Raw genomic sequence first — 21505 nt, 5'->3', positions numbered from 1 at the left:
TTGTTCTATGAGGAGAGATTGAGTAGAGTAGGCCTTTATTCTCTAGGGTTTAGAAGAATGAGAGATGATCTCATTGAAACATATAAAATTCTTACAGGGCTTGACAGGGTAGAGGTAGGGAGGATGTTTCCTCTGTCTGGGGAATCTGGAACCAGGGGTCACAGTCTCAGAATAAAGAGTCGGCCATTTAGGACTGAGATGAGGAGAAATTTCTTCACTCAGAGGGTGGTGAATATTTGGAATTCTCTGCTCCAGAGGGGTGTGCAGGCTCAATCATTGAGTATATTAAAGACAGAGATCGATAGATTTTTGGATATTAAGGGAATCAAGGGTATCGGGATAGTGCAGGAAAGTGGAGTTGAGGTAGAAGATCAGTTATGACCTTACTGAATGGCAGAGCAGGATCGAGGGGCCGAATGGCTTGCTCCTATTTCTTATGTTCTTATGCCGATTGCTTGCTCGATGACACATCTCGTGTTCATATAGCTTTGCTGTTAACGCTCTTGGGCCTCATTGCTTGGGCTCCTCATGGGTGTCATTAGCCATGTCTTAAGTGGATAGCCCATGTCTCCAAGCTGCCAGCCATTAAGTTGTTTGGAGGTGCGAAGAGATCAGGGAGGGTGGAATGGCATATAAGAACATAAGAAATAGGAACAGGAGTAGACCATACGGTCCCTCGAGCCTGCTCCGCCATTCAATAAGATTATGGCTGATCTGATCATGGACTCAGCTCCACTTCCCTGCCCGCTCACCATAACCCCTTATCAATTAAGAAACCGTCTATTTCTGTCTTAAATTTACTCAATGTCCCAGCTTCCACAGCTCTCTGAGGCAGCGAATTCCACAGATTCACACCCTCACTCTCCTCATCTCTGTTTTAAATGGGCAGCCCCTTATTCTAAGATCGTGCCCTCTAGTTCGAGTCTCCCTCATCATGGCAGCTATCTGGGAATCTTGCACACACCTGCATACAGATCTTTTTGTGGTTTCAGGTCAACTGTACATTGAGGGAGTGGGAGCCCTTGATTCATGAACACTCCTAAGTGATCTGGAGGTGCAATGATTGCCACAGGTGTGCAGTCGATGACCCCTTGTACCTGTGGGAAGCCAGACAGAGCCGAAAACCTGAGCACACTCTTATTCTGACTGGCTTCATCGATGGCAAAGTTGATATAATTGCCTGCCTTGTCAAACATGGCATCGGTCACTTGGGTGATGCATTTGTGAGCAGCCAACTGCAAATGTCTCCTGCAGATCCCTAGAACGGGTCTGAGGTGAAGAAGTTGAGGGCGGTAGTCATTTTGACAGACACGGGTAAAGCGTGGCCACTAGGTCCAGTTGACAGCAGGGCTTCTTCCAGCAGGTTACAACTGTCTGCCATGTCCTGACGCTACACCCGGAGCCTCCTGAGGCACTGGTGTTCAGTCATGTCCAGGAAGCTGATCCTCTGCCTATATATCCTGTGTTGGAGGTATTGCCTCCTACGAGCTGCACCCCTCTCTCCTGTGGAATGGCAGGTCTGTGAGAAGAGGGTTGCTGCTGCTCCTGCTGGTGGTTTTGCTGTTGCTGGTCCTCCTGCTGCTGGTGATCATCTTGGTCCTCATCTGAAACAGCACAAGTGGCACCCATGCTGATCTGATATAGGACAGATGCAAAATGGAGATCAGAAGCACAAACCTCCAAAGTTCTGAGAGTGTCCTCCAATGTAGTGAAAGTCACCTCCAAAGTAGTAGAAATCACCTGCAAAGTACTGAAAACGAACTCTCAGAACAAATCTGTGAGCAAAAGCCTTTCACTGGGGCCAGGAAGCAGGTGTGAGGTTACAGAACTTATGGGATTGTTTGCCTGTCATTTGCTCAGTCCCCTCAATTGCTGCTGTGCTCTCACCTTGCTTTCACTGGCAAGGTCCAGGAAGCCCAGGAAACCCATGCACCCACAGTCTCATGTAGCAGCTTGGAATAAGTCAGAGGCACGGAGAGCGCAGAGCTGTGGTGACTTTGATAGCCATCAGCAGTGCTGCTCCTGTGGTGGCTCAGTTTCTAGCACCACAGTGCTTCTACAGTGAAGCAAAGCCGAGATAGATGTGCTTCTGCTTACAGATACAGGTCTGCAGTTATGGTGTGAACAGTCCTTCCTTCCTCTAAATAACAGAAATAATGAGATTACCATTGGAATGCCTATACAGGTGCCCCACCACCGCCCCCCCCCCCCCCCCGCCCACCGCCAACTTCACCTGATGACTACACTTTACGTTGATTCGCTGGGCGCAATGTTGCTGGAGATCAACTAGTGACCATCACCAGAAATCAATTAAATTGCAAATTCACTTTATAGCAATCCAAAATCAGTATTCGACCACAACATAATGTGGATTAAAGTAATTATGAAAAGAAATCATATATATGAAAAATAAAAATGCTCAACTAGGGAAGAGCCAATTTCATTGATTTAAGAAGGGATCTTGTACAGGTAGATTGGAAAAGGCGACTGCAGGGTAAAGCAGTAACGGAGGACATTCAAGGAAGAGATAGTTCATAGAAACATAGAAAATAGGTGCAGGAGTAGGCTATTTGGCCCTTCAAGCCTGCACCACCATTCAATAAGTTCAGATACAAACTAGGCATATTCCTTTGAAGGGAAAAGGTGCAGCATCCAAAGATAATGCACCTGGATGACAAAAGACATAAAAAAGTTAATATAACAAAACAGAAAAGGAGGCTTATGACAAATGTCAGGAGCAAGATTCAGTTAACCAGGAAGATTATGAAAAGTACAGGAGGGAAAAAGTTAATGCAAAAGCCAAAGTGAGGTTATGAGAAAAAATTAGCAGGCAATATTATATTGAGCCCAAAAACATTTTATAAGCATATGAAGTGTAAGCAGTTAGTTCGGTAAAAAGTTGGGCCTATTAAAGACCCAAAGGAAAATCTTCATGTAGAGGCAAAGGATGTGGCTTAAGTGTTAAATGGGTACTTTGTATCGGTCTTCACAAAGGAAGCAGTTGATGTGAACATTACACTAAAAGACAGGAGAGAAGTAATGGACAGAATAGTAATAGATAGAGAAGATGTACGAAAAAGATTCGCATTACTGAAAATTATTAAGTCACCTGGTCCAGATGGAATGCATCCTAGGTTGGTGAAGTAGGCAAAGATAGAAACAGCAGAGGCATTGTTCACAATCTTTAAATCCTCATTGAATAAAGGAGTAGTGCTGGAGGATTGCTAATGTTACATCACTATTGACGAAAGGGGAGAGGGTTAAACCAGGAAACTATAGGTCATACAGCCTAACATCGGTGGTGGGAAATAATTGGCAACCATTATCAAGGACAACATAAACTGTCATTTGCAATGGCATGGGTTAATCAAGGAAAGCCAGCATGGATTTGTTAAAGGCAAATGATGTCTGACTAACTTGATTAAATTCTTTGATGAGGTAACAGAGAAGATTGATCAAGGTAGTGCAGTAGATGTTGTATATATGGAGTTTCAGAAGACATTCAACGAAGTGCCGCACAGGAGTCTTATTAAAAAGATAGAAGCCCACAAAATTGAGGGACAGTGGCGGTATAGATATGAAATGGGCTCAGTGACAGGAAGCAAAGGGTGGTGGTGGATGGATGTTTTTCAGCCTGGTAGGTGGTTTGCAGGGGTGTTCCCCAAGGGTGGTTTTGGATCCATTTTTCTTTCAATTCTTATAAATGACCTAGACACGGGTGTAGGGAGCAGCATTATAAAGTTTGCAGATGATACAAAACTTGGCAAAGTAATAGTGATGAGGATAGTTATCGATTTCAGGGTGACATAGACAGGATGGTGAAATGGGCAGAAGCATGGCAGATGGAGTTCAATGTGGAGAAGTGTGAAGTAATGCACTTGGGCAGGACTAATATGGAAAGACATAAATTTATAAAATGTAGATGAGCAAAGAGACCTTGGTGTCCATATACACAAACCCTTAAAGATGGCAGGGCAAGATACTAAGGTGGTTAAAAAGCATATGGGTTACTTTTGTTTATAAATAGAGGAATAGAATATAAAAGCAGAGAGATCATACTAGAACTTTATACAGCACTGGTTAGGCCTCAGCTGGAGTATTGTGGACAATTCTGGGCACCACATTTCAGAAAAGATGTAAAGACTTTAGAAAGGGTACAGAGGTGGTTTACCAGGATGTTACCAGGGATAAGGGACCTCAGTTACGAGGAGAGGTTGGAAAAGTTAGGACTGTTCTCCTTGGAACAGAGAAGGTTCAGAGGTGACCTAATAAAGGTTTTCAAGATGATGAGAGGTTTTGATAGAGTAGATAGAGAAATCTATTTCCTCTGGTGAGTAGGTCAATAACCAAAGGTCCATGGATTCAAAACCATGTTAGAGGGGAGATTAGAAGTTTTTTTCACTCAGAGAATTATCGGGATCTGTAACACTAACTGAAAAGGTGGTGGAAGCGGATCCCATAAATAATTTTAAGAGTGAGTTGGATAATAACTTACAGGGTTATGAACAAAATTGCAGGGATGTGGTACTAAGCACGACTGCTCTTTCTAAGAGCCTCCACAGGGCCTCCTTCTGTGCTGTAAGTTTCTATTTAAATGGTGACTGTACAAAACAGCACTGCCTGCAATGCTAGCTTCGTACTGGTGACAGTAGGAGGGAATCATGGGAACATGACATGTGTAGATTTGCATACCATGCTAACATTAATTTTAATACTGGTGATACGCTTGTCCCTTACCAGGAAGAGCTTCCTCCCCAGTGTTATGCCCTTAGAAGTACACACGGGCCGTGTGGTAATGTAGCTGGTAACGTAGGTACTCAGAAAATGTTTGAAAAGGGAAATCAAAATCAATAGCTTTAATCAATGATAAGTATTTATCATGATAATATTCATCAATATTTTCCATTGAAAATTGGGGTTGAAGTGAAGTGGAATATGCCATTAAACAGAGAAAGACAATTTAATTAATGCTGTGGATGAGCAAATCCTTTTGAAACTGGAGCTTTTAGTTCAGTTAAAATCCATTGAATCCAATGTTCAACTGAGCTGCTGAAATATTTATTTTCCAATATAATAGCCACCAGTAGAAAAGTGAACAAGGGCACATTTGTCATGAAGCAAAATTGCATCAATATTTTTTTTAAATGACTGTCTTCCGGTTCTCTGCTGCCATACAGTCTATTAAATTGGCTGCCTTAGTGTACTGACCACCAGCCCAGCTCCCTTCAGTTAATGATATTGCCCATTGATTTCTGAGACTCTAGATACTGGGATAAAAATACATTTAAAAATTGATCGTTTGAAGGGCAAATCTGAAGATATTGGCATTAAAGAACGCAAGACTGAATCTTGACATTCACATACAGTTTTGGTATGGAAATGACAATTATACATAAAAAGGTTCAGGGATCAATTGTTTTGAGAGAATAATTTGTGTGACTCAAGTGTGAAAATGTTACTGAACTTCAAATTTCGAGTCATGCTTTGAGGCTAAAGTACACCAGGCAGCACTTTCAAAGCTAAAACTAACTAATTTCTGGTGATTGAAGTATGAGTGTGTTGTCCGATTTAGAATTCCAATCATGCCTCTGCTAAACCACTCCACACAATATCAGAAAGAATCTGTTTCCAGGAAAAGTATTTTGATGGAATTTTCGCAGGGAAGATGATAACCGTTTTTTAGGCTAAAATTCAAGTCATCCAGGATATCATGGAGGAATTCATCTTTACATGTGCAGGAGTGATTGTCTTCCATTCTTAAAACAGTTTTGTTATATATGTAAACCTGTAAATACCTTGTTTAACCACCAGAGAGTTCATCCCTTGGAGTCCCAAGGGATCCCACAATCCCTTGGGAGCACCTGTACATAAGGAGGCCTCACAGACTGGAGAGGCACTCTGGAGACCTGAATAAAGGACTACAGGTCACACATCACTTTAAGCTTACAGTATCTGATCAGATTCTTTATACAAGACTTAACAACTGACGACAAGATACAGATGACGAACTCCACCGCAACAATACAGAGAACCGTGGGCATCCTGGAGAAATTTTCGGAGGGAGATGATTGGGAAACCTTCGTGGAGCGACTCGACCAATACTTCGTGGCCAACGAGCTGGAAGGAGAAGCGAACGCTGCCAAATGAAGGGCGATCTTCCTCACCGTTTGCGGGGCGCCAACGTATGGCCTCATGAAAAATTTGCTTGCTCCAGCGAAACCCACAGACAAGTCTTACGATGATTTGTGCACACTGGTCCGGGAGCATCTAAACCCGAAAGAAAGTGTTCCGATGGCGAGGTACCAGTTCTACATGTACAAGAGGTCTGAAGGCCAGGAAGTGGCGAGCTACGTCGCCGAGCTAAGGCGCCTTGCAGGACATTGCGAATTTGAAGGACACTTGGAGTACATGCTCAGGGACTTCTTTGTACTTGGCATTGGCCATGAAGTAATACTTCACAAACTTTTGACTGTAGACACCAACCTTGAGTAAAGCCATAGCGATAGCCCAGGCGTTTATCGCCACCAGTGACAATACCAAACAAATCTCTCAGCACACGAATGCTGCTGCAAGTACTGTGAACAAAGTAATGTTGTTTTTGAATTGTAATGTACAGGGCAGGATTCACATGCCTGCAGCAGCATATCCGCAAATGTCTCAGAGTCCACTATCAAGGGTGGTGAATACAAGGCCATTAACACCTTGTTGGCGCTGCGGAGGTGATCATCATTTTCATTCATGCCGCTTCAAAGGATACATTTGCAAGGGCTATGGAACTATGGGACACCTCCAACGTATGTGCAGGTGAGTTGCAAACCCTGCTAATCTTGCAAACCACCATGTTGCAGAGGAGAACAGATCCACGGTGGATCACGACGAACCAGAGCCTCAGACTGAGGAGATGGAGGTATATGGGGTGCACACATTTATCACAAAGTGTCCCCTGATAATGCTGAAGGTTGAATTAAATGGACTCCTGGTGTCAATGGAGCTTGACATGGGCGTGAGCCAGTCCATAATGAGCAAAAAAACTTTCGATAAATTGTGGTGCAGCAAGGCCTCAAGGCCAGTCCTGATTCCCATTCGTACTAAACTGAGAACATACACTAAGGAACTGATTTGGGTAATCGGCAGTGCTACCATAAAGGTCTCCTACGATCGAGCGGTGCGCAATTTACCACTCTGGGTGGTATCGGGCGATGGCCCCACGCTGTTCGGCAGGAGCTGGCTGGGAAAGATACATTGGAACTGGGACAACGTCCGAGCGCTCTCGTCCGTCGACGACACTTCATGTGCCCAGGTCCTAAATAAGTTTCCCTCGCTGTTCGAACCGGGCACCGGGAAGTTCCAAGGAGCAAAAGTGCAGATCCACTTGATTTCGGGGGCGCGACCCATCCATCACAAGGCGAGAGCGGTACCGTACATGATGAGAAGGTGGAGATCGAGCTGGACTGGCTACAACGAGAGGGCATCATTTCGCTGATCGAATTCAACTAGTGGGCCAGTCCGATTGTTCCAGTCCTCAAGGAAGATGGCAACGTCAGAATCTGTGGTGATTACAAAGTAACTATCAATCGTTTCTCCCTGCAGGATCAATACCCACTACCAAAGGCAGACGACCTATTTGCGACGCTGGCAGGAGGAAAAACGTTCCCGAAGCTGGACTTGACCTCGGCCTACATGACACAGGAGCTGGAGGAATCATTGAAGGGCCTCACCTGCATCAACTTGTACAAAGATCTCTTCATTTACAACAGAAGCCCATTTGGGATTCGATCAGCCGCGGCGATATTCCAGAGGAACATGGAAAGATTGCTGAAGTTGGTCCCGCGCACCGTGGTCTTCCAGGACGACATCTTGGTTACATGTCAAGCACCTGCAGAACCTGGCGGAGGTTCTTAGTCAGCTTAATCATGTGAGGCACAGGTTAAAATGCTCAAAGTGCGTTTTCCTGGCGCGTGAAGTGGAGTTCCTGGGGAGAAGAATCACGGCGGACGGCATCAAGCCCTCCAATTCGAAGACTGAGGCAATCAAGAACGCACCGAGACCACAGAACGTGATGGAGCTGTGGTCGTTTCTCGGACTCCTGAACTACTTTGGTAACTTCTTACCAGGTCTTAGCACACTGTTAGAACCATTGCACTCTTTACTGCATAAAGGAGATGAATGGGTATGGGGTAAAAGCCAAGAAAATGCCTTTGAGAAAGCTAGGAAACTTATGCTCAAATTGGTTGTGTTGTATGATCCATGGAAGCATTTGGTACTAGCATGTGATGCGTCGTCATACGGTGTCGGATGTGTATTGAAACAAGCTAATGAATCTGGGAAATTGCAACTGGTTGCTTATGTATCCAGAAATCCATCTAAGGCTGAGAGGGCCTACAGCATGATTGAAAAAGAAGCGTTAGCGTGTGTTTATGGGGTAATGAAAATGCATCAATATCTGTTTGGGCTCAAATTTGAATTGGAAGCCAACCATAAACCACTTATATCCCTCTTTTCTGAAAGTAAGGGGATAAATACGAATGCACCGGCCCCCATCCAGAGATGGGCGCTCACGTTGTCCGCATACAACTATACCATCCGCCACATGCCAGGCACAGAAAACTGTGCCGATGCTCTTAGTAGGCAACCATTGCCCACCACCGGGGTGGAGATGGCACAGCCTGCAGATTTAGTTATGGTAATGGAAGCATTCGAGAGTGAGAAATCACCCCGTTATCGCCCGACAGATTAGAACCTGGATGAGCCAGGACCCCTTACTGTGTGCTCCACGGGAGTTGGTCTAGTGTCCAGTTAGAGATGCAGGAAGAAATAAAGTCATACCAGCGGCTCAGAGATGAAATGTCTATACTGGCAGACTGCCTCCTGTGGGGTAATCGGGTAGTTGTGCCAAAAAAGGGCAGGGACACTATCATTAGTGATCTCCACAGCACCACCCAGGAATTGTAATGATGAAAGCGATAGCCAGATCCCACGTGTGGTGCCCTGGTATTGATGCAGATTTAGAGTCCTGTATGCACAAATGTAACACATGTTCACAGTTAAGCATTGCACCCAGGGAGGTGCCACTAAGTTTATGGGCCTGGCCCTCCAAACCGTGTTCCAGGGTCCATGTCGACTATGCAGGCCCATTCTTGGAAAAAATGTTCCTTGTGGTTGTAGATGCATACTTCAAATGGATTGAATGTGAGGTAATGTCGGCAAGCACGTCCGCTGCCACCACTGAAAGCCTGCGGGCCATGTTTGCCACGCACGGCCTGTCTGATGTCCTTGTGAGTGAAATTGGGCTGTGCTTCACCAGTGCCGAGTTCAAAGAGTTCATGACCCGCAATGGGATCAAACATGTCACTTCTGCCCCGTTCAAACCAGCGTCCAATGGTCAGGCCGAGCGAGCAGTGCAAACAATCAAACAGAGCTTGAAGAGGGTAACTGAAGGCTCACTGCAGACTCGCCTATCCTGAGTCCTGCTCAGTTACCGCACGAGACCCCACTCACTCACTGGGATCCCACCTGCTGAACTGCTCATGAAAAGGGCAATTAAGACAAGGCTCTCGTTAGTCCAGCCTGATCTATCTGAACAGGTGGAGAGCAGGCGGCTTCAACAGAATATATATCATGATCGCGCAAATATGTCACGCGAAATCGGGATTAATGATCCTATATTTGTGTTGAACTATGGACAAGGTCCCAAGTGGCTTCCTGGCACTGTCGTGGCCAAAGAGGGAAGTAGAGGTTTCTGGTCAAATTTTCAAATGGACTCACCTGCAGAAAACACTTGGACCAAACCGAACTCAGATTCACAGACTATCCAGAACAACCCACAATAGACACCATCTTTATCGACCCCCCAACACACACACACACAAAGTGGCAACCGACCCAGCGGTTGACCACGAAGCAGAACCCATCACCTGCAGCAGCCCAGCAGGACTCATCACACCCAGCAGCCCAGCAAGGCCAGTTGCGCAGCAGCCCAGTGAGGGCCAAACCAGCATTTGCACCGAGACAATCAACCTGGGAAAGGAAGGCCCCAGATTGACTCATATTGTAAATAGTTACATTATTGACTTTGGGGATGGGGGAGGAGGCGAGGGCGGGAGTGTTCTTATATATGTAAACCTGTAAATACCATGTTTAACCACCAATGGGCTCATCCCCTGGAGTCCCAAGGGATCTCACAATCCCTTGGGAGCACCTGTACATAAAGAGATCTCACAGGCTAGAGCGGCATTCTGGAGACCTGTAATAAAGGACTACGGTCACACATCACTTTAAGCTTACAGTATCTGGTCAGATTCTTTATTCAAGACTTAACAAGTTTCTTCCTCCATTTCTCCCTCCTCACATCATGCGTTATTTCCTCAGTGAACAGGCAACTTCTTCACCAAGCCTCACCAAGCCTCTCTCTGCTACTTCAATTCCGGACACGAGGAGACAAGCAAGAGCCTTGTCCAAAACTGACACAGCTTGCAGGTAGTGAATTTCATCTAATGCCGTGCAGAAATAATAATCATCATCATCATAGGCAGTCCCTCGAAATCGAGGAAGACTTGAGAGAGAGAGAGAGAGAGAGAGGAGAAAGAGAGGAGAGAGAGAGAGAGAGATGAGAGAGGAGAGTTTTCAGTCTAACACCTCATCATGTCCCAAGCATTTCAAAGTGTTTCGTAATCAAATAATTACTTTTAAGATTTGCTAAGTGTTGGTATGTAGGTAAATAAAGCAGCCAGCTACATAAAGCGAGCTCCCACAAACAAGTAAATAAAGTGAATGCCCGGGTGGTGATGCTGGTTGAGAAAGGAATGTTGGCCCAGACACCAAAAGACAAAATATTGAACAAATAAAAGTAATGGATTTCCCTTCTGCTGCTCACTCTGTTGACCAACTTTTCCATTTCCATTGTTAGCTGTGGCTCAGAGGGTAATAAATCTAGGCTGACACTCCAGTATAGTACTGAGGGAGTGCTGCACTGTCAGAGCTGACGTCTTTCGGATGAGACATTAAACCGCCTGCTCTCTCAGGTGGATGTAAAAGATATTTCGAAGAAGGGCAGGGGAGTTATCTCCTGACCAATATTTATCCCTCAATCAACATAACAAAAACAATTATCTGGTCATTGTCACATTCCTGTTTGTGGGAGCTTGCTGTGCGCAAATTGGCTGCCGCGTTTCCCACATTACAACAGTGACTACACTCCAAAAAGTACTTCTTCGGCTGTAAAGTGCTTTGAGATGTCTGGTGGTCATGAAAGGCGCTACATAAATGCAAGACTTTCTTTCTTATAGGATTGGATGCCTATTTTCAGAAAGCATGAACACAAAGACTCTGGTTTTAGGGAGTATGGTTAGCTGTGATCTGAGACAAATCAGAGTTTCTAGGCAGAAAAGTATGTAAAGAAACAAGGCAGGATTCATTTCTGACCTCTTAGTCTTTCCATGCCATGCAGATATGGTATTGGCTGACGTAGGTTACTAAGTTAGGGAAGGGCAAGGCCATGAAGAGATTGACTCCATTGGTGGGCAAAATACAGCCCACGGACAGTATCCAGCCCACATAAGGATTCAATCTGGCCCACCAAGGCCTAGATTTGAGGCGGAACGTCCACCACACCTGACCCCTAGCCTGACCCCGTCCCACATTAACGTCAAAAGGCAGGTCAATGTCTCTGAGGCAGCAAGGGAAGTATGACCAAAAAGAGTTGGGCAAATCGAATCTGCCATTTGCTGCATCAATGTGTCGTTGCTATAATCTCCCTTTTCAGGTTTGCAAAAATAATTCAACAATAGTAACAGTGTGCGGTGCAGGACACCTTCTGCTGTTTACAGCGATATCTGCAGCATCAGACTCAGAAATGACTGCAGCGAGAATAGAATTCGGAATTGAACCAGATAGAAGCGACTGCATGGAAATAGAAACTTATTGCATTATCTGAAGCTTGTAAATAAAGTTATTCACACCCGAAACCTTAGTTCCTGCAACAGGAAAGGTGAGTTACTCGTGGTTTGTGAGTTCAGTTTACATAAATCTTTGCAAACGTTCCACATAAATGCACGATAACATAAATACTTTAAATATATAAAATAATGCCATTGGCAGCATGACTCAGAATTGATACAATCGAATTGATTGGAAGATTGTTTACTTCGAACTTCTTTTTAAACTTGCAGTGAGGTTTTAATCTCAACTTGTCTCTGAAGGAATTTTAGTGACCAGTTCAAAATTAGTCCTGGGCTTGATTTCATTGCAGTGAGTTATAAAATGTTATTTTTGTTTATTGGTGCGATTGGGTGAAAAGTGTTGAATCTGGAACTTCCAAGTCTCTATGGCCCAGCTACTCTGTGTAATAGCCAGCTAACAACAGAAGAATAATTCACTGGTTTGCTAATCGCTATCTTGATTAAAGTGCTGCGGTGTTCCTATGTTCCAAGCTGGCTCTGATAGTAAGACATAAATCTTCTCATTTCCATCATTTTGCACAACTGTGGTATAATTAATTTGTACACGGAGCTTGATCAAATGAGAAACATCAGGTGGGAGTAAATTTTAACCCTTCCTGCCTGGCGGAAATCAGGCAGGTGTGCAGTTAAAATGCCCAAGGTTACTTATCCACCGGAAAGCCATCCAGATCCCACTGTTTCTGATTTTAAGGGGCACTGGCTAAATCGCGGGGTGCGAATTCACATATACTGCTCGAAGTCCAATGACATCATGGGTCCCTACAGAAGTTTTAACATAAGTCTGAGCATTGGGATCCGCTGTGACTTTTCCAACAGGTTATGGCCAGTATGAAGAGGATCGGGAGGATGGAGTCCCTCCAAGTAAGGTTTTTACTTTCCTTTATGGGGCTAGGAGAAGCAGGAGTGCTCTTCCAGGCGCAACAAGGAAGGTTTAGGCCTCCCCTGCCTGGACTCTCTCCTCCACACCCCACCCCCTTTCCCTACCGTAAGGGCCCCCCAGAACCCACTACCCCACATTTACTAGTGCAAGGGCTGACTACATTTCTGGGGGCTGACAACCGCTTCATGCCTAATTCCCGCTCGTCCATGTGAAAAGTTGACCAACGGCATGTTAATGAGGCCCGGTGGTTAAAATTGCTGTGGCTTCATACTGCCATGGGCGGGTGGGAAACTAACTAAACCCAGCGGTTTCCCGACGGAAATGCGCTGGCCATTAAAATTCTCCCTGGATTAAGTACAATCTACCTTATTCTTTGTATTAGTTCAACTTCCATATATAAATTATTTATACAAAGGTTTCTCCCTTTCTAACTTGGTTCTCCTTGATGAGGTGCACAGTCTCATGATCTTACTGTCTGCTTAAACATGCTTATTGTTTTACCTCAGTCCCTCTCTTACCTCTTCTGCGTAATAACCGAGGTGTGATTCAGAACAAAGTCCTAACATCAAGCGGGAGCAGAGAAGCCCATCTGACCACATGGGTCCCCATATAACACTAAACTTAAAACAATCTTTATAGCAGTAGATTTCTTTATTTAAAGCTAAACTTAGAAAAGATAATACAGACAGGGAGCTAACCATAGAGAATAATAAATAGAAGCTACTGGAATTAAATCAAAGACAACCAGCCAGAAGTTACTCCAATTTGGTAAGCAAATTTTGAATTACTGCTGAACATAAATATCACTATTAGAATTGCTTTTTTACCATTTTCTCCCACCACCATCTTTCCCATGGCACACAATTGTGCCAAAGTATTTGAATAGCAACATAATCTAAAACCATTCCATTTATAATGTTTTGCATAAAATAAAATGTAATTGGATTAACCAAATTTTAGAAATGGTCGCTAATAGTCTATTTGAAATAAAATTTATCATAAAATAAAATAACATACCTTTGCTTACTGTTGATGCTTGCGGAAGGGCTTTCTGCTTTGACACAGCCAAGGTGCCGAGATAGTAATAATGATCGGCATAAAATACTGTCAGGTGAAGACACATTAGAAACTTGTTCCACAAAATTATCCTGATCTTCCTTATGAATTGTGGTATCTATTTGGTCCTCAGGATATTCATTCGTAAGTTTCCTACATAAATTATCCTCCACTGATGCAGATGTATTGGACTCCTTAGATTGAAGGGCGTTATAAGCTAGGTCAAGTTGGTCCTCAGATGGTTTTCCACACAGTGTGTTATCAGTATTAGTACTTCCAGTGGTAACATCGTTAATATTATAGTTTATACCACCCTCATCAACCTAAAGAGATCAAGGAAAAGAGCACATTTCATTAACAGCAATAAATCGAAGGACTGAAGGTGCAATGCAGAGGAATATAACACAATACTTCAGTTGCTAAATGTATTTGGTTTCAAATTCATATAATTATCATACCGGGGCACCCTCTGTTATTCATAGTGCCCTGATGCAACAGTCTAGAACCCCACATGGTTCAGACAGGTAGCCAAGATAAACTTCCACAATTTTGAATCTTTTATATTTTACAGTGGGCCACCAGAAGCTCAGTCACAAAGGCTGTTGTGTAATAAGTAATTGTATTAACCACAGAACCAGGGGTTCATAGCACAGAAGGCGTCCCTTCGGCCTACTGTGACTTTGCCAGCCCTCTGTTAGAGCAATCCAAAACTAATCCCACTGCTTTACTGCCTCACCATAACCATGAAATTCTCTCTGCTTCAAATATTTATTTGCTTGCTCCTTAAAAGATACAATGGTATCTGCCTCAACTATTCCCTACGGCAAAGCAATTCATGCTCCAATAACTTTTTCTGGAAAGAAATGATTCCTCACTTTCAGTGACAGTTTTAAATCAATTACCTTTCTTTACTAACTCCCCAAACGCAGGAAATATTCTTCTCCTATCGACCATAGAAACCTCTATTAAATGATTTGTGCATTGCAGAAAAATTGTTTTTACTGCACGCTGCATGCTACTGATACATCGTCCCACAGCACAAATACTCAATTTTATCTGTCCCTCCATATTCCTATTAGTACTGTGTTAATATCACCAGCATACTCTTCAGTTCTAGGTAATGCACCTGGCCTGACCATCATCAGACAAAGCACTTTCAAGTGAAGTACAAGCAGTGTACAGCCACATAAACCTAAGCATTTCAAATAAATAAAATATCAAATGTTTTAATATTTCTTTGTAATTAACAAGTAATAAAATGCACTTCTACTTCTCTGTCCTAAGGTGCTCTCCATATTTTTATATGCTATTTGAAAAATATCTAGCCTAATGTCAAGCACAATCCAAGTTGACCAAAGCATAAAAAGAAAAAAATTGCTTCATTAAATGTTATTCAGCAACAAAAAGCCATTTTGCACTACAGGTTGAACCTCCGATATCTGGCATCCTCGGGATCTGGCCTGTGCCGAGTAAGGGATTTTTCCGGATGAGGGGAGGGAGGGAGACGACCAGAGGTTGGGGGAGGGAGGGTGGGAGGGAGGAGGTCAGCAGCCCCGAAGTGTCGGTGGGCTGGTGGGTCCCGAAGTGTCGGTGGCACCAGCGGGTGGTCGGCACGGCACAGCCCGAAGAGTCGGCACAGCCCGAGGATGCGGCCCGCTGGTCTGACCCCCCCCCCCCAGAGGGAGCACTGAGCGGAGGAGCAGCCAGCCCGAAGAATGTGGCTGCAGGAGTTCCAGCAGGGTGATGAGGTGGAGGCAATTGAGGAGAAAGATTATATTGGTGAGCACCCTGTACGAAAATGTTTTTAATGTATGTTCTGAGACCGGTCGCGGGAGTCCGACAGTATTTCGGGGCTGGCTGGCTGGGGGCTGGAAGTGCAGCAGCGAGGAAGGCCGCGGGGGGTGGAATCTGCAACAGAAACATAGATCTGCAACAAAATAATAAACATCAGAAAAATAGATAATCACAATCCCGGGAGTCGGCAGGAAAGGAAGGATTTTGACAGGACGCGTCCTGCACGTGCACCACTCGGCGGCCGGGAATGGTGCCAGACGAGGGGTTGTGCTGGGTAAGGGAGGTTCAACCTGTACACATAAAACAGACTGGCACTGACAGAGACACATGGGCTCCGATATGAACTGGGAGGCGGGGAGGGTGTGGTGGAGCGTGGGGAAAACCTGACAAAGCCAGGGACGCGGATGTCCTGTCGATCTTAATGGATGGGCCTGATTTAAATAATCTGCTGCTGACTTCAGCTCTACAAACGGTCAAACTGACAGCCCAGCCGAAGGACATGAGCGCAGATAAGCGGCAGCAGCCGGGACCCAGGTATTGGATGGATATTTGAGGTAGTGAGTGATTACTGGACATGAGTCTGTGGAAATGGCCAGATGGGCTGAAGAGTCTTTTCCACTTCTGTACTCTCTTAAACTCCTGTAAGATCAAGAACTCACTGAGTTGAGAATTCCAGGCACAAACTCAGATTTTACCACTTTGCCACCACATGTCCTTTGACAACATTCTTTTACTTCACTTTATTCTGCAACATTAACAGTGACAACTGCAACTGCAGAACAAGATGATGATGATTTTACAGGGAACTATTTTATAATTACTTCTTCACTTGAGCTCCAGTTAAAAATAAATAAATGTGTGTCATTAATATTAAGCTGTAACATGAACCAGCAAGACCAATTAGTTTATTTAAATTATTCAGCAATGACTTCAGCTTCCTTTGGAAGTAGGCCAAAACATTTTGGTAGATCTTACCTGGTCTACAACCATACAGTTAGCATAAATTTCTTCCCGGCCATTCAACATAGAAGAAAGTCTTGCTGCAGTCAAAAAGGTAGCTGGGCCTGGTTTTGACTTCTTGAAGAATTCTTGTGAAGAATGTTTGCACTCTGACAACCAAAAGAAAACAAAAGTAATTAGTATCTAAAAGTTAATTAACTTGAAATTATCACTCTATAAACCAATCTCCTGATGTGTGGGTTGAGGAGCTTAAAAGAATACTTCTGGTCTAACTTAGCAAAGGTTCATAATTGAAGATCCAGAAATTGTTGTAGATTCATTAGCATGTAAACAGCACATCACTAAGATAAAGTTTCATCAACTACTGAAGCAATTTTGACTTCTCAATGGATTCTTGTGAAGAATGTCTTCACTCAGATAACCAAAATCTACTGTAAAATACACTTCTTGTTGCAAGTCCTGCCATAAGTCCTGCACCACCTCCAACTCATTGGCTGACATAGTGGTGTCAATAGACACTCCGAATAAAGAGTTTAAGAACCTAACAGCAGTCCCTTTTACCTCCGTTTGATAGGGTTTATTGTGCATCCATGCTGCGATCGGGTGAATGATGATAATGCACTTGCATATTTTATGGTGAGTTGTGCTGTTCCACAATCCACTCAGTTCTCATCCACTTTTTTTAAAGAGCTGCCAACTTGCAATTTTGCAAAGAATTAACTAGAAATACCTTGTGGAAGACAGCATCTATAGATACTCCCTTATCCATCATGCTAGTGACCTCCTCAAGAAGTACAACTAGATTAGTCAGACAAGTCCAGGAGGTAAAGATAAAGTAGTCTTCCTCAAAAATTGTGTGCGCAGTGTATTTGATTTTGTTGCTGGGAGCAACACTTAGATCAATATTGTGGTCAGGAATTCCACTGGCACTTTTCCATAGCAAAATGACTAGTGTTGTGCATGGAGGCCTGCACGCCTCCACAATGGTTACAATGAAACTTGCATGTTTGATAAGACAATGATGTCACAATATGTATAATTCAATGCTGTAATTAATGATTCTGTGTTGCTGTAATAACTCTACTTCTGGGTTTGGTTTCAGGATTGTCCCGATGAGATCACAATTGATAAGATGAAACTTTCAAAGCTTAATTATTAGTCATTGCTGGAGAACATAATCAGAGAGCTGAAACATGCTTTTATTAGAATTAATATAAAGTTTCCTTGAACATCACATACTTAGTTTTTTTTAAAAAAACAGACTGTGCATGTGCAAATTACATTTTCCAGTTTGCACGTCAGAAACAGTAGGCCTAGAAATTCGGGTCATTTGCGCCTCCCTTTGGGTGCAAACGACTTTGTGACTGGATGCAGTGCCACCAACGACTCGTGCTAAATTCGACGGGAGTTTAGCAGCAGCAGCAACTGGTAGCGCCCCGCTCTGCTGCACCAGCAATGCTGTCATCATCACCGTGCGCGGCGCCCCGGACCCTAAATTAGGTATCGCCCCCTGAAGCTATGCCGGGCGATGACAACGACAGGTTCAGGGGGCACATGGCAGCCGGCCACTCGGGGGGTTGAAATTTAAAGGGGAGTTGTGTTGCTGTAAAAATAAATTCCCCAATTTTTTTGTGCACGCCATTGGAGCTTTGAACACATGGCTCGTGCCGCAATCAGTCAACCCGGCACTCTGCTCGAGCTGTTGGAACGGCACCCAAGCTCCAGGTAGGACCATTTTCTTTGCTACAGAGTTTGCAGCTTGGACTCTTCCCTTTAATTCAGAGAAGAGCCCCTCCTACGCGGCAGCGCTACACAGCCCAGTGCGTAGCACTGTGCCCCGCTCCCGAGCTATCCGCCCCGCTACTGCAGCAGAAAGGAAGTGGAGCGCTTCATTTAGCGCACCACTTCCTTTTGGGGATGGTAACTGCAATTTCTCAAGCGAGTCGAGACTTCTGCGCCTGGCCTGGCCTGGCCTGACCTGGTGAGGTACTGGTACCGAATCTTTCCCTGCAGGTTTCGGATTGTTTTGAGAAGCTCAGAATTGACAGAAAATACTGTGGTTTGGGAGGGTAGCTCAGGAAACATTTCCTTACTATCCTTTTTTTCAAATTACTTATTAAATGTGTTATTACCGCAATATCCTCTAGCTAAACATTGGGAAGACTGAAGCCACTATCTTCATATCCTTGCCTCTCCTCCTTTAAGACTCCCCTTAAGCCCCACCTCTTTGACCAGGCTTTTGGTCACTGCTGCTTATATCTCCTTGTTTGGCTTGGTGTTCATTTTTATCTTTGCATCCCTGTGAAGCACCTTTAGGGCTTTTTCTGTGTAAACACATTATAGAAATACAAGTTGTTTCAGCTATAGTAAAAATGACCTAGAAAAAAAATACATGCAGTTCACAAAATATTTAAAACATTGAATACATTGTTCATATTAGTAACTTTAAAAGCATTGGATTAGGATTGGAATTGATTCCATCATTTTTGGGGGGGTAGGAAGAAGGGTTTAGAAAGCATATTAATACATTTGTTTTTACTATTTTTAAAGCAATTGCAATAGGAATTCAGACAATTGAGCTGAAATACTATCAAACGCATAATTTGACTCTTTAGTTGACTGTACGTGACTGGAATTGCAGAAATGGGCAGTGATGGGCCTGCATATTAACAGTCATAAAACTGTGCGATTCTTATTAGCATTATAAAATACTCAGATCTGGCTGAATCTTATACACGCAAAAAAAATTATTTGCCCAGCAAACTACTTTATCAGTGTGTTGTCTCAGAATTCCACACAGACCCACAAACCATCAATAACGATCATACAGTAACAGCTCACTAATTCAAAAAGTTGTCCGGTGCTTATTTTCTAAAATTCTGTAAATTAAATCAAAAGAAATCTACCAAAAGTGGAAGTTATGGGTTTTGGTTAGGCTGCCATGCTTTATACGTATACCGCACTAGACTGGCCTCCAAACATTGTATTTTGTCAATGATGCTCTCTTGTCCAAGAATTTCCAAATTATTTAACATCACAGCAGAATTACAGCCTAGAGGTCCACTTTTAATTGGGGCTGGAAGCGCGGCGGGGGGGGAGGGGGGGGGGCGGGGACTGAAGCAGGTGATGAACCATCTAGTCCACAGGAGATTTTAACACCTGGGCCTCATTTGTATACCCCAACTCTGACTCCCGCCCAAAGCGGTGGTAATGAGGTCACCACAGGCGGCCAAAATTGGTGCTGGTATTGGGGGAGAGGGACGGTGGGGTGGGTCAGGCCACTGCCAGGGACCCGCCAAAACAGTACCTGCCAAGTACAGAATGGAGCGGGGGCGGGGGGAAGAGTCGGCAAAACCACAATCGGGTAGGGCTAGGGCAGCCTGGGACAGGGGAGACCCAAGGTATTCTTGTCGGGCCAGGAACAGCATTCCTACTTCACCCGGTCTACAAGGAACCTTTAAAAATAGGACTTACCTGGGCCTGGATCCTTGCAGCTGTCAGCTTTTTCTGTTGGGTCGGAGAGTGTGCGGGCCATAGTCGGGCCTGCGGTTAAAATGGTGTACATATCCCATTGATGTCATGGGCATGCAACACTACAATTTAAATTAGGCTCCTGCTCCTCTGAGGCGGATAGCCTTCTTCTGCCCGAGACAGATAAGTATATGGTGAGGGGCTGGTATGTATTAGGAATGCAGTGCAACTACCGCCCCAACCTGCCTCCCACACACCATTTCCAACATACAGGGGGGGGGGTAAAATCAGCCCTTTAACTTCTTAAGCTCCATAATTGTTAAGTGTCGTTTATAGATCAACACAAAAATGGTGCAACAGTACGGATGTACAAAAAACAGTTGGACAAAGTGGACGCTTTTAGTAGAATAACCGCTGAACCCAAAATACACAGGCCTTGCAGAATAACTTGGTCCTGTCACCAGAGGAGTCAAACCCTTTCTTTTTAAATGATCACTTTCTGGAAGAAGGGAAACAAAATACGAATCTGTCCATAACAACTATTTATTTTAATTTATTTACCCATGCATATTCATCTTAGTTTATCTGCCTCACTTAAATTAATTAGTAAAAGTAAAACCATTAATTCTACCTCAATACAGTCCATTAAAAAATAAAATAGAATTTGGCTCAGCCTGTACCCCCGCCCAGCATCAGCCCCTGTACCGCCATCCGCCCCTGCACCAGCCCCTGTACGCCCGTCCAGCATCATCCCTGTAATCCTGTCCAGTGTCAGCCCCTCTATCCATGTCCAGCGCTGCCTCTGTACCCCCATCTGCCCCTGTAGCCCCGTCCAGTGCCTGCCCCTGTCCCACCGTCTGCCCCGTACCCACATCCGCCCAGTATCTTTACCCCCATCCCTGTACCCCAGTCTGCCTCTGTACTCCCATCGAGTGCCACCCTTGCACCCCCGGCCTGGGTCTGCCCTAGTACAGCTAGCAGGCTATTTGCATATGCAAATAGGGGGCTTCATGCCTGTTGGAGGTCCCCTTTTCAAAATTTGTTAGCAACTGACCGCATAGGCACCATGACAGCTAAACCAGTGCTCTCCTGACTCCACATTAAATTTGTGGGCCACTCCTCACCTACTTCCTCCCACCCTCCTGGACTCTCTTTAGCTTCTCGATCTTTGATCTTACCTAGAGCTGCTTCTGGAGCCACATCTGACAGCCATCACTATCTAGTAGCAAACAGATGAGACTGGCGGTCATGGTCCGGTCACCAGCCTCACTTGGCACTTGCCAGATACATTGCACCAGGATCTGATTTCTAGGCCATACTGACTTCATGAAAAATCCCCTCCATCACCATCTCCGCCCCTGCCTCAGCTCATCTGCTGCTGAAACAT

The 21505-nt window shown here is 44.4% G+C and overlaps 1 protein-coding gene across 1 annotated transcript in view; it reads right to left on the bottom strand.

The window, feature by feature from the left end:
• The window catches only part of arhgef28a (Rho guanine nucleotide exchange factor (GEF) 28a), a 484332-nt gene that overhangs the window by 275362 nt on the left and 187465 nt on the right, over window positions 1-21505 (bottom strand). The window contains exons 9-10 of the mRNA XM_070876112.1: window positions 16663-16796; window positions 13855-14216 (exon numbers count right to left, since the gene is read on the bottom strand). Coding sequence (XP_070732213.1) covers window positions 13855-14216; window positions 16663-16796 — 496 coding nt within the window. The remainder of the gene's footprint in view (window positions 1-13854; window positions 14217-16662; window positions 16797-21505) is intronic.

This window comes from Pristiophorus japonicus, chromosome 1 (genome assembly GCF_044704955.1).
Source record: "Pristiophorus japonicus isolate sPriJap1 chromosome 1, sPriJap1.hap1, whole genome shotgun sequence".
Taxonomy (NCBI): domain Eukaryota; kingdom Metazoa; phylum Chordata; class Chondrichthyes; family Pristiophoridae; genus Pristiophorus; species Pristiophorus japonicus.
The sequence above is the reverse complement of the archived record's forward strand: the minus strand, read 5'-3'. Positions and strand labels throughout refer to the sequence as shown.